We start from the raw sequence: 13,372 nt of genomic DNA, 5'->3' as shown, positions 1-13,372 counted from the left end.
TTGGACGGGTCGACTCACAGAGGAAGGAAACTCTGGAGAGGCCCTGACGTCACTCTTTGTGAAGCTAAAGTGAAGCCGGAAGTTGGCGTTGCTCATGGCGTTGCTCTGCCTATCGGGCCAGCTCTCCTCTCTTGTTTACATTTCTCGCGAAACCACGCTGCGCCGCGCGCAACCGGGCTGCTCGGACGCCCGCGCTCCGCAGCAATACTAAACAATCGTTAGCATGTTAGCATGATTACACCAAAGAGGGCCAAATTTCCCACGGATATTCCTTCGTCCGTTGCCATTGCCGTGGCGCGGTGACGAGGAGGAGCACGAGCCGCATGATGCCAGGGAGTTGCCAAATCCTAGCTTTGGAGAAGCCGTCGCGGCTCTGGACCTCCTCCGCAGGTACGTCGCACCTCACAGCGACGCTGACAGCAGTGCGGCCTTCCAGGCTATTGAGAAACGTGTGGTGATTTCTAGCGAGCGAAAGAAACAGCAAGCTGCCATTCTAGACTTTTTAAAGTCTTAAGCGCACTCTGTGGAAATAAATTGTCTTGTTGAAGCTGCACTTTTTTCATTCATTTTCGGAGCTTTCCTCACTGTTGCGTTTTCCCGGCTGTTACGTTTTTTTTCCCCCGGTCCGGTGAAAAAGGTATGAACGGGGTTCCACTGTATTGCACTAAAAGGACACTGAAGAGAAAAATGATTTCTTCTGTATTAGTAGATCACCCTTTCACAATGTCAAAAACACCACTCTTACTGCGATAAAATGCTTGGTAGGGCAGAAAAGGGGTGACAATGCAGACTTGAAATTCCCGCACCAGCTGTGACGTCGTGGATTTTGATTGCGTGTTGTAATGCCTAGGTATATTGTCATCGTAATCATCATGAGCCTATTTTTATGTCCACTGCAGGATGAAGGCCTCTCTGAGAGATCTCCAATTACTCTTTCCTTGTGCTAGCTGATTCTAATTGAACTAAGTGAACTTTTTCCAGCAGCACGCAGGCACAGAAGGATTTTTAAGGTCATTAGATGAGATAACATCGATTGCAGCTGCTCGCTGATTTGCACAGAAGGCCAAATGTCCATCATGCATTGGATGAAACTAAGCAAGAGTACCACTTGAAAACTGTTTTCTATGAAGTTCAGTGAAATAAGTGCTTTATATGTCACTTCCCCCCTGTTTTAAGTCTACTTCATCTACCGTTTTGAAGTAAGATATTTGGATGCACCTGGTTACGTTGCCAATTATTCTTCTGATAAGACTAACAAATTTTCATGATCCCTTCAAGTTCATCTAAAAGGGATATAGAATAAAAAATTTGTCACCGAAATTTCTGGCTCCAATGATAGCTATCGCACCGAGAGTGACCAAAACAACACTCTTTCTGAGCAGAAATGAGCAAAAAGTAATTATTTTAATGAATATTTCTCAAATCGCCGCACCTAGTGGCCTCCTCTGAAGGCTCTGACAAAATCGGATATCATGTCACGCTTACCTGCCTCACTGTTTCTCGCCCATTGCGAGCGATCGCTCACACTGAGCGTGCGAAAGGGCCACTTTCAGGTTTGCTGCAACATGTTTGCTTTGTTGTTAGTCTGTGCAAATCGTACCGCTTCCTCATGTGAACTGTTCAAGAATCTCGTCTTTCATCTTGTGGTCTTGTGGTTTATATGAGGAGCAGCCACATCAATGCCGCAGAATGCCGAGGGTCTGCTGCGCACAAGGTGCCGAAATGCTTCTCCTGTAAACTACTGCTTTGTTCCCGCTGGAGTTTTATACAGAGGTGCCGTTTGGCAGTAATTTGTTGGTTATACGACGTTCTGAGCCAGACATTTGGCCAAATTTGCCCGAATGACTTGAAATTCACTTTGTCTGCAGAGACGAAGAACAAAACAAAAAAATTGATATCGCCTACATGATAATGATGGTGCCATCTCGCTCCCGCCAAGGGAAGGAGCGCACTTCCGCAATGAAACAACTGGGGAGTGGGCGTGTTAGCTAGCACAGAAGGAACGTGCCAAGCTGAGGTATAGGTATGTTACCTGCTCGCCACTTGTGTTCCCTGTAGCTGCCAGTTCTGCAGGCTGTGCATAAAAGCTTTGTTTCTCTGTATTTTATGCGCTAGCTGCGGTGCCATAACATACGACCCAGTGGTGGAGGAAACATCTTTGAGCAGAACGTAATTTCCCTATGTCGCCTGACATTGCATAGTCCGAGGCATAAGTAACCAAACATGGCAAAGCGTTTGTGTGACTGGACCACGCTGGAGCGCACTGCCACGGATGCAACACTGTCAACGAGGTGTGCGCCTCCCGTCTCGCTTTCTCATTAATGAAAGGTGCAAGCTTGTGAAATGAGCCACAGGAACCGCATTTATATCTGGTTTCCACGTATGATGCCACCCTTGATCTCTCAAGGTCTACGCGTGTCCATGCAATGTGCAGCGTAAACGCTTACCACGTCGCTGGTCCAGGCTGCCTTGGCACCGCAGAGGGGGACTGCTGCGGCAGGTCGTCGTCGTTGTTGCTAGATGACACGGACAGATCGTACGCATATACTTCTATCGTGTGTAGTCGTTCAGTAGGTCCCTCATTGAAGGCGGAGTCATAATCTCCGCTCATGCCATCATTCTCACTAGAACTTAGCATTGTGCATGGTGCAATGTGTTAGTTCGCCTCATCGCTGCTGAAGGTAAATGTGATGTCAGGACCGCTGGCTTGTTGTCGTAAGCGCGTTGCGTGTGACCCGGTGGCCTCTTACAGAGCGTCAAAAATAAAGCCATCCACTAAAAAATAACACAAATAATGACTATATACAAGAGCAATCGTGCCTTAGGAATGCAGTTGTGGTGCTTTCTCAATATTCTTGGATTTTTATTCTGTATCCCTTTAAAGGGAGTCTACTGTACACAGGAAGAGAGACAGAGATAACGAACATTTTATTGAACCAATAAAAAGTTGCAGTTTCACCTGAAAGGCAAAGCAGCAATCGCAATAGCAAATTAGCACATAGCTATACGAAGTAACGATAGTAGTTTTATTGGCCGTATAAACATGTAAACATTCGCTTACTAACCACAGTCAACGACCGATTTTTCAGGTCCTCTAGGGAACGTAAAAACATCCGAAAATTCAGGCAGTTCGAAAAAATGAATGCATGCAAAAAACGAACCTTTCTTTTCTTTTTTTTTTTTTTCTCGGATCTGGAGGTAAAGGGCGAAGTACCGGGCTTCCGAAACCCTGCCAAAGCATCAGTGAAGTGGCTATAAAAAGAGGCATTCAATAACTCTATGCAGCCAACTGCCGGTTTATTATGTACATGTGCATCGTTGGGCAGCTGGTGTTATTGCTGCAGTGGCTTGAAGAACTTGTTGATTGTTGTTTGGACGGCGTTCCGGTTGCATGCGATCATATTCGCCTCGATCTGAGCAAGGGTCATGTCAGCACTGTACACCGATGAAAGAGTCAACAGTGCTCGCGTCAACTCGGCGCTTGTAGGCGGCGCAGGCATTGGCTCCTCATTTTCAACATCGGAGGCTTCTGAATCCCCCACAACCTGACGGACTATTTCCTCGTCAGTCAGTTGTGCGCAGAAGTTGAGCTCGTTGTCAGCGTCAACAGACTGTCAACAACAAACCGACGGTACTGCTTTCCGCGCTTCGATGCCATTGGCGAGGACGACGAAGACGGAGTGGGGGCCATCAAAGGCGAGCGAAATCTTCAAGTTGCGAACAGTGGAGTTCGCTGACGAGCGTCGAAGCACCTAGGCCTAGCGTCGCAGAGCACACTTGACACAACAGCACAACCACACACCACGCTCGCCAAAACGTGGCCTGCGCATGCCTGTGCAAACAAACGAAATGGTGCCGCTCCGGAAACTCCGCCGGAGGCGGAAGTGCGGCGATGAACACAGCCAGCGTGGCCAGACCAAATCGGTGTGTGACAGCTAGATTCGGCTAGTTGTGGTTCAAAGCAGTGATATGCTTCGGCTGCAAGTCGATTTCCTTTGCAAGGGCGCTGCGCGAGAAGCCAAAGGACCTTCCGTCGCGTTAAACAGTCCGGAAAATTGGACGGCGGGGGGTTCGAGCATCCGAAACCTCAGATGTCCTTGTACATTGATTCTAAGGGGCTCGTGGCGGTGCCGCGAAGACCTTCGAAATATCAGGCATGTCCGAAAACTTGGGCATCCAAAAATTCAGTCGTTAACTGTATATTAACTATGATATAATGCGTAAGTGCGACTGAACGAGGATGTAGAAAAAAGAACAGACACGGAAACACCGCTCTGTCTCTGTGTGTTTGTTTCTTTCAATGTCCTTGTTCAGTCGCGCTTAGACATTCTATCATGAATTCAAACGAACTAGCCTGTCAAAGTGTTTTAACTAAATTAACAAGCACGGTGTCACGTGTGCACCGGTAAACGTGAACACATCTAGCTTGATGAGCGCAGAAACTCGCTGTCAAAATGCTGGAGTGAGGAATCGAGGCTGCAGCAGTGATTGAATTCACATTTGTGCATCTCTCGCTTCAACATGAACTAAACGTGGAAAGCACAGCACATATGAAGCTACAGGCACTACGCACAGTCTGTAGGCATCACAGATCGCTTTGAAGGTGAGGCCCATGCGGGCGTGCACTTTGGCCACGTCGGAGATCGCTTTCAACATATGGCACCTGCATGGCTGTGCCGTAAGCAGCAGTTGTCGAGAAAGAATGCCCCTCCCTCGCCTCAGCCCTGTGCCTTGCACAGGAGAGGGTGAGCCACGTTCACCGGCTCACTCTCACACGCTTTCACTCGCATGTACGGCATACGGCGCATGGCAACGATTTTATCGTCCTTGGACTTTATACGGAACCTCACGCCAATGCCGATGGCAGAAATGCATCTGGAGTGTCCATATAATTGCTATCACAGTAAAAGAGAAAAAAAAAAAAAGGTGGTAGGCTGGGTGAGTGATGTAGATGTGATATGGGCTCTCGATTCTCATGTTGGAGGAGGCGTGGGATGCTGCTTGAGTTGATGGGGGTTCTCTGCTGTGGAGTGGGTAGCCTACCGTCTTGCACAATCACGCCAGCATTTCATTTGCTTCTACCTCCGCTATTGCTAAACCCTCTAAAAAATTTTGTTTGTGTGTGGTAGAACACTCTCTAGACACTGCTTTTAACTTGCAGTGTATAAAAAAAAATTTTCGCGCTTCCCCACTCTGTGTTTTCTGTGGTGACATTGGTGACATCGAACATTTCATTTGGCTATGCCCACAGTTTGACACAGAAAGAAAAGCGTTGGTCGACAACCTGCAAAAAAGCGGTCTCACGCACAGGACCTTTGAAGACGTTGTTTTCCCCGGAGGGCCCGCGGCATTCAGGAAGAGAGTGCAACGACTGCTGATAGCCTTCCTGCGAGACACGGGGCTCATCGACACCTGGTGACACACCCCTGATCTCAACTCGAAGGAGGATCAGGCAGAACAATTGCCGGCTATGTATGCCGGGCTAACCCCGCCTGCTTCAACATCACCACCACCACCACCAAAATTTTCCAACAGGTTGTGGTGAAGGGCACTTTAAGTGATACTTTAACCCTGCACTAGACATATAATTGCCTGAAAAAAAGAAAAGGTATATTTATTGTATATCTAAATGTGCAAAATATATTGTGAATAAGCATAATCCATGAAAAGAAAAGAAATATCTTGCTGAAACATTTTCAGCAATAGAGCCGAAACAACAGGCAGGAAACTAGAAATGGGCTTTCCTCCAAACCACCTATGGCTTCATTTAGAATTTGTACTGTCAGCTCTCACCATATTTGAACCATGGGTATACATTTCATTTGCTTTACATTACGTGTGTGACACAAGAAAGCGAGTTGCCTGCCAAACTTCTTTCTCGTTCTGTGTTCTTACTCTAAACCAACAAATGACATTTGCTGCGTGTCATTTAGTGTTGGCAGAAGACGTTTAACCAAGAACTCTGTACTCAATACGGTACTTCAGATAGAAAAAAAAAATTCTTTCTGGTGTGTTGCCTGTAGACAATGCTCGTTATAAAGGGTTAGGCGTGATATGTAGCTGCTGAAAGTTGCACGGATCTCCTCCAATTTTTAATGGTATAATGTCTCCTTGACTCTGCCAAAACTGCTGTGACTTCGAGCCCCGACTTGTGTTCATGCAGTGTCACAGGCACTGCGGGAGAACACGTACCCATTCCTGGCGATGATAGTTCTGCGGGACCACCGTATGACGGTGGTCGGCCGCCTCGAGGGCCTTATGGAGCCGGACACGGTTATTGTGCGGCTGCAGCAGATCATGGCCGACAACGAGGCTGCCCTCATAACAGCTCGCATGGAGAGGTCAGTAAGGCCCTGCTTGTCCCTTGCCACATTGGCTGGGGACCTTTCGGCTGGCTTACTGTTTTGATGGTTGTCAGCGATAAATTGAACAGTTAATTATAAACCATAGCTGCCGCAGGGCCACCTTATGCAGCTTCTTCACAAAGAAAGAATTTAAAGAATTTAAAAAGGTCCTGAACTACCCCTTGAGCTTGGTGAGAAATTGTAGTCTGCAGATAGCATGTGCTGCTGTAAACATAGCCAAATTTTACAGTCATGCGCAGTGCATGGAGCTCGGAAGCAGATTGCGAAGTCACTTTTTTTTCAAATGCTCTTTTTAACAGAAGCAGGTTTCCATGTGCAGGTACTATTGGCCAATGGGCTGACATTAATCAAGAAAGGTGTGTGTGGATCCGCACGCTTCTTCCTACTGTCACTGTATATTTATTGGCACAGTTTAATAAACAGGCTGAAGTAAGCGATAATTCGACTTTTGAATTTTGGTAGAAATTACGCACTTCCGGAAGTATAACTCTCATACTATCGCCTACTATTGTTTGCTAATGCTCGGCCATGCCTGCCCGCATGAGAGTGAAACTTTGGCCACACTGCTTATCAGTGTCGTAGGCGTCGTGTCTTGCTAATTTCAGTTAGTTTTAAATGCTCAACTAGCCTCAGACCATGTGAAACTTAAGATCAGACCACACACATGCTTGCCAGGTGTGGTCACTTCTGGCCGCTCCTGGCTAGACGCCTTGGCAGACATTGCTTCGTATTGAGCTATTATTGGTAGTGCTTCAAAATGCACAAGTTGAATGTGGCTACTATCTGTCAGTCAAGCTGGTGCAGGACAAAGCCGGTCTGCACCATGTAACATGGCCAGAATGGAGCACATATTGCTAGGACGCACTCAAGCCCTGTCATGCACAAAGGAAATGCTGTGCGTACGCACTACAGTTGCATGTAGCTACGGTCTGCTACGTAGCGTAGATACCACGGCTGCCGCGACATATCCACTTGCTGAGCACACTGTGGCTCATTGAAGACAACTGCGTCGGGCGCATTGTAGGCGCCAAACTCAGAAATAGTGGCATTTATCCGAACATCTGAAATCCAATTTGAACTGCGTGACACGGTGACGTTCAGTACATGGAATGCTGTGGGCATGCCCCGTTCTGTCATAGTCAACACAGTGCAGGGCATTGAAGAAGGAGTGGGAGTACCGTGAAAGGGACCTTTGCCACTAGCTCTGCTTCTGCTGAATGCATGGAAGTGCTTCTTGCGGCAAAATGTTAACTTCAAGTTCATTTCTCGACTTTGATAAAAAGTGGTTCAGGGCCGTTTTAATGGGGGACGCGGCCTGACATGGTGTACAAGCAAGCCGTACAATAAGAAAAAACTTTCTAGGTGCTACTCGTGCACAGTTTATGATGTTTACTAAAATTTAATGTGAGGTTCTTTTTTCCCCAACATCCGTAGTGATTCTGCATCATGAGCTACTTGCGACATTTGTACATAAAAAATAAAGTAAAAAAGTAAGCTTCTGTGCATCCGACACAGCCTTGGAAGAACAAATCGGTAAGTCACTGCTTGTCACGATCTCAGTAAGCTGTCCGAGCCATATGGAGTTTGCAGGTAAGCTTGAGATGGGCATATGTTATATTTCATACGCATATTATTGATACTATATTAACCTACATTTTGCAGTCCTCCTTCAAATTTGATATATCCAGGATCGAGTGCTTCTTTAAGACAGTGCACATTTTGTTAAGTTACGAGTGAGAGTGGGGTTGAATCCTTGCAGGGACGAGCGGTCCTTGACGCAGAGCCTGCGGCAGCAGCAGGACGAGGCCTACCAGGCCTCGCTGCTCGCTGACCAGGAGAAGGAGCGGCGGCGCCTAGAGGAGGTCAGGCGGCAGCAGGAGGAGCAGCAGCGCCAGCAGGAGCACGCCCTTCAGGAACAGCAGAAGAAAGAGGCAAGGCTGCGTGGCTTGCCCACAGCCTCATTCGTCGCAACTGTGTGGGGAAGCGAAACTGAGGAGAATATCAGTATTGTCGCTCCCATGGCGACAATTTCCTGTGTGGCATCCCGAAGCACCTATTAGGTGGGGACACCTTCAGGCTGGGGAGAGAAACACCCCTTTCCAATTGTTGAGGTCTCATAACAGCAGTGCACCAAGATGCGAGTCTGAGTTCGGGAAGCTCTGACCTCTCGCCACACTCTTTGCCTTTGATCGTGTTGATCAGTTGAAAAGATTCCAGGTGGTGCACTTGGATGCGGGAAGGGGAGGTACCAACCCATATACTGAAGTGCCTGTGTGTGTGGCATTGTTAAGGAAGATGTCAGGGCTCCTCAGTTTTTGTATTCCTGTACAGTCAAGACAGAGAAGCGGGACTTCGTATTAACCCTGGTGGCAGTGGGCTAAGAGACGCTGCTCCAGACTGAAAATTGCGTGATCAGTGCACCCTACCAGGACTTGCCTTTCGGGCTGAAATATGAGTGCTTACTTGAAGAAGCCTCAAAGGCGGAAAAGTGGCAGTGGATAGAGGACACACTGCTAGATTGAACGGGCATAATGTTAAAAAGAAAGTATTCCTGGTGCAGAACAAGGTCACGATAACGTAAAGCTACAGTATACTTCTGTTAATTCGACTCTGTTTAACTTGATCCCTACCGAAGGTCCCGGTTGGCGCCTATGCGCTTCTATAAGCCTGAACTTTATTATTTCAATCCTGAAATTGGCCTTTGCCAGGTAACTCGAACTTGACCAGTCAGCATGTGCCTGACTCCTATGGTGACTCCATTAGCGCCCCCTTTAGTGGCCGCACCAGCCTCGGCGGAGCTTTGGGAACAGGGAGTGCGTTGCACACTTGTCAATCTTCCATCAAAAATGCCTGTTTTCAGCCTGCCCTAGGAAGATTTTCAAGCAAGAACTGTAGCTCTCGACGTCTGATTACGGTATTTACGTGATTCCAATGCGCACGTATCTTTAAAAGAATATTGGGCCGAAAATTGCCTGCGGGGCGCAATCCGGCATGCAACCAAAACTGCCTTTGAAGCATCCGTATGCTTTGTTGCATGACACAATTGTACTGCGGCAAAGCTGACTTTAGGAAACCGGCTACCGTTGTGCAACACATATTTTCTTACTAAAAAACTCTGGTACATGGTAGATTCCTGCTTTCTTCGGGAAGTTTAATGTAAGTTCTACATTAGTTTTCTACTTCAGACACATAAAACATGGGCGTCCCTGTGATTAGGGGCATGTTAGGTTCTTGGAAATATTGCAAAATGAACTGGCGACATGTTTTGAAAATTCTTATGCATCTTGTTTAATTTGATCTGCCGGATAATTAGATCAGTTTTGTTGGTTCCATCAAGGTCGAATTAACCAAAGTCAACTATTTCTCTGGTTTTATTCCAATTCTGCCCTTAGCCCTCACATGATTATAAATAAATTTTTGGGCCGTCCATGCCCAAGAAATTTTTACCCATCACGGAGCACTAATGGTGGATTTGGAATAAAAACAAAGGGTAATAGTTTTACGTTATCGGGACCCAAATCGGTGTTCATTGTACTCTAACTTAAAGGAAGGAGGTGCACAGGACAGATCACTTTCTTGAGTGACCTAATGCAAAGGGAGGTGAGTCACGAAGTCATTTTAAGAAGCAGTTCTTCTCTCGTAGGAGATTCAGCGTATGAAGCTTGAGCTGGTGGACCAGATTCCTGAAGAGCCACCAGATTCAGACCCTGGAAGCATTCATCTCGTCATCAAGCTGCCAACAGGAACACGTCTCGAGAGGCGGTTCAGGCGGTCACAGTCACTCAAGGTGTGTATACTTGACCGCTGCAGTTGCGGGTGGAGGAGCGATTGCATTTTTTTCTCGGTTAAGGGAAAGTGTACACACTTCTGCATCTTCTTTCCTTTTCCAATAATGATAATAATAATAATAATAATCCAAGCATGTATAATTTGGAAGATGTGGGAATGACTCATGCCGTCATGCTTTCATTTTCCTTTTATTGCAGCTATGAGCCAATTTCCCCTTTGCTTTCTCTGGCTTCGTTGTCTGTTTGCTTCATATAGTTGTAACTAACAAAAAAATCCAACCCCTCTGTTCTGCTTGTCTTCTTGCTTGGGAAAAGAAAGGCCACGTGATCCGTGTTTTGTACAAACTGGCTTCATGAAAATCCTGTTAAGGTCTCTTAACTGGATGGTCTTGCCATTAAATACTTTTATTTTATTCCTTACTTTTCAAACTGTGTCGGGCTTGTGCTACGTGTAATTTCAATTACATGGACATGCTCCCGGGCACTCCAGTGGACAGTCAGAACACTAAAATGCCAACTGGAAGTGAGCAACGAAAAGGAGGGCTCTGTGTTCCTGTGTCGTCACACTTTGTCATCACAAATTAATACAGTGAATCCCGCAAACTCGGCTGCATCGTGTTATTGTCTATATCCAACAGTTGTAATATCTCCTTGGAAATCCGATGTATACTGTACATGTACTATGCATGTATCGAATTCCCGTTCACTGCTACATTCAGCATAACGAATGCTGCACCATGCTGCATACCTGCAAGTGACCTTCTTCTAACGGCGATGCAATCGCTTTTTGCACCGTCAGCAATATTTAATGCAGACGAATTCATAGCCGCGCTGTTTTGACAGATGCTGTCAAACTACGCAGTCGAATCCACCAAGAAAATCCTGGTGTTATAATTGATAATTTTTATTAACCAGATTGTAAGCAGAGGAACAAACATTCAAACATTTTATTTAGAGACAAAGAAGCACAGTTGAACCCACTTATAGCATTGCCAGTTTTAACAATACTTGAAGGTAACAATGAGCAGCTCCCTCACCCTGAACTTCTGTGTGTTCTGTGGTAAAATAAACTACTTACTAGTATGTTCCCATGCTGCATTATTAGCTCTAACAATTAAATTTGGCTGGATTTCTGCACCGAAAAAAAAGAAAACGAATGCGAAATCCCCCCAAAAAGATGTGTGTTGCTTCATCACATCCACTTTTATCGCACAAAGGCGAATGTAACAAGGAGGCTCGCTTATTTTTTACCAGGATTTTATGTCTGTTTCTTTTTTTAGGAATACCCACCCTGAAGCCAGATTTAATTGGTATTACCAATAACACTGCATGGGAACATTGTAGTAAGCGGTTTGTTTTACCATAGAAAGTATACAAAAGTTGGCGGTGCATTGGCATATCCTATATATTGTCAAAGGGACATTAAAGGCAAATGCTAAGTCGACGTGGGCTGTTTAAATACCATTCCAGAAACCTCGCAATGCTTGTTTTGTGCCAAGAAGAGATTTAGTTTTCGAGAAAATTGCATCTGAAGGGTCCGAATACCTTTTTAAATATTCAAATCTCCCGGCATTGAACAAGGGGAGTGGTGACGTTGCATACGCCATCACAACCCTTTGCTGCTGTCGTCATGAACGGTGGTGCCGGGAGCTCGTATGAAAAGGGGCCATATCTTCAAAGTTCTGCTGCACAGTGGAACCCCATTGATACATACCTCACTGTTGCATTTTCCCGGCCCCGACCTAACGCCCATTGACTCCTGGGTATTTATGTTACATTTAATACGTCCCCATTCTGTAATGTTCTGGCATTTTACATTGAACTTGAATGCCGCAGTTACATAAATGTAGCAGTGCAGAGGGGAATTCAGATGTATGAAATGCCTGAAGTACGCGATTGTCGGTCCTGATAGGGGGGGTGTCACGGTGTGGTTGTAGTTTTTGTCGGCTCCCTAAAGTCAGTGTCGCCTCCATACAGCTGTATTATGTGGCAAAACGTAACACAGAGTGGAAAGAGGCCACTTTCAGCGGAACATTGTACGTGCCCATTATTTACACATGCACGCAGAGCTGTTTCTGACGTTGCTGTGGCCATTTGGGGCCTTCCTCACTGCATCTGTATCTGTTTTCTCATCTGTTGCGATATCTTTCTGCTGTCACTTCGCAAACGTATCAGTGGGGTGTTACTGTAGTGAAGCAAACATGCTTGTCCACAGTGTCCCTACATAGGAAAGTCAGCAAATCTTTAATAAGCAATTAAACAGTTTTTAGTATAGTCCATAAAACATTGCTATTGTCTACTTTCTGCTTTAGTATTTCTATTATCTATGGTTGGCAGGTGTAGCCTTGTGGCCTTTTGTTCATTAATGCTTACTGAGGACATACTATTTGCGTAACTGTCCCAGGACCCTGTGAAGCAATTTTTACTGCCGAAACGTGAAAACTTTGACGTAGAATGTGTGGCTTAACAGTTTTATACTACAGCTAGAACTTTGTTACATTGAGGTTCTTCTACTGTATATGTGTGAAATGGGCAAGCAGAATTTTTTACAAGTTATGTATAATTGCGTGCCAACTTTGCCTTTACATCTGAAGGCTGGTTGCCGTACATTTACTTTGCTTCTGTTTTTTCTTCCTACCCCATCCTACGTTGGCCCAGTATCTGTACTTTTACGTATTCTGCCAAGCGGATGCGCCCAACAGCTTTGAGATCATCACGAACTTTCCACGACGGACACTGCCCTGTGAGCCCACGCGCGAGTGCCCGGAGCCGCCAAGCTTTGCCGAGCTTGGACTTGGGAAGACAGAGACGGTATTTGTCCACGACCTGGAGGCGTGAGCATCACCTACTCGCAAGACTGTGCTCCAGCGCTCTAGGTTTTTTTCTTTCTCTTGCCACTGCCGCTGCTGCTGGTTCTCCCTGTTCTTCTGCTGGCATAGCTGGTAATGGTTGGCTGCACACATCAAAAACGCCTATGTTTCATCATCGTTCTGGGCGTTAGTCGTCATCATCGTCGTCACAAGACCTCGTTCACTCTTGTGCCGTGCGCAGTTACAACTGTGAGTTCGTTCTCGGGCTGTCTTTGAGCACTCTCTTTCTCTCTCCTCTTTTTTCTTTAATGTTTCAAGGGATGGGGAAAACGTAGTTTCCTACTGAGATCACTGGAGGGAACTGGGAATGATGGTTAATATACATGGATGTGTCTGATCTTTGTACTTG

The 13,372-nt window shown here is 46.1% G+C and overlaps 1 protein-coding gene across 1 annotated transcript in view; it reads left to right on the top strand.

The window, feature by feature from the left end:
• Faf2 (Fas-associated factor 2) overlaps positions 1-13,142 on the top strand; it is a 49,703-nt gene extending 36,561 nt beyond the window's left edge. The window contains exons 9-12 of the mRNA XM_050171236.3: positions 6,164-6,341; positions 8,125-8,296; positions 10,009-10,152; positions 12,812-13,142. Coding sequence (XP_050027193.1) covers positions 6,164-6,341; positions 8,125-8,296; positions 10,009-10,152; positions 12,812-12,991 — 674 coding nt within the window. The 3' untranslated portion in view covers positions 12,992-13,142. The remainder of the gene's footprint in view (positions 1-6,163; positions 6,342-8,124; positions 8,297-10,008; positions 10,153-12,811) is intronic.
• Positions 13,143-13,372: the final 230 nt, after the last annotated feature.

This window comes from Dermacentor andersoni, chromosome 6, assembly GCF_023375885.2.
Source record: "Dermacentor andersoni chromosome 6, qqDerAnde1_hic_scaffold, whole genome shotgun sequence".
In the NCBI taxonomy this organism is placed as follows: Eukaryota; Metazoa; Arthropoda; class Arachnida; order Ixodida; family Ixodidae; genus Dermacentor; species Dermacentor andersoni.
This window is presented reverse-complemented; position numbering and strand designations above follow the sequence as displayed.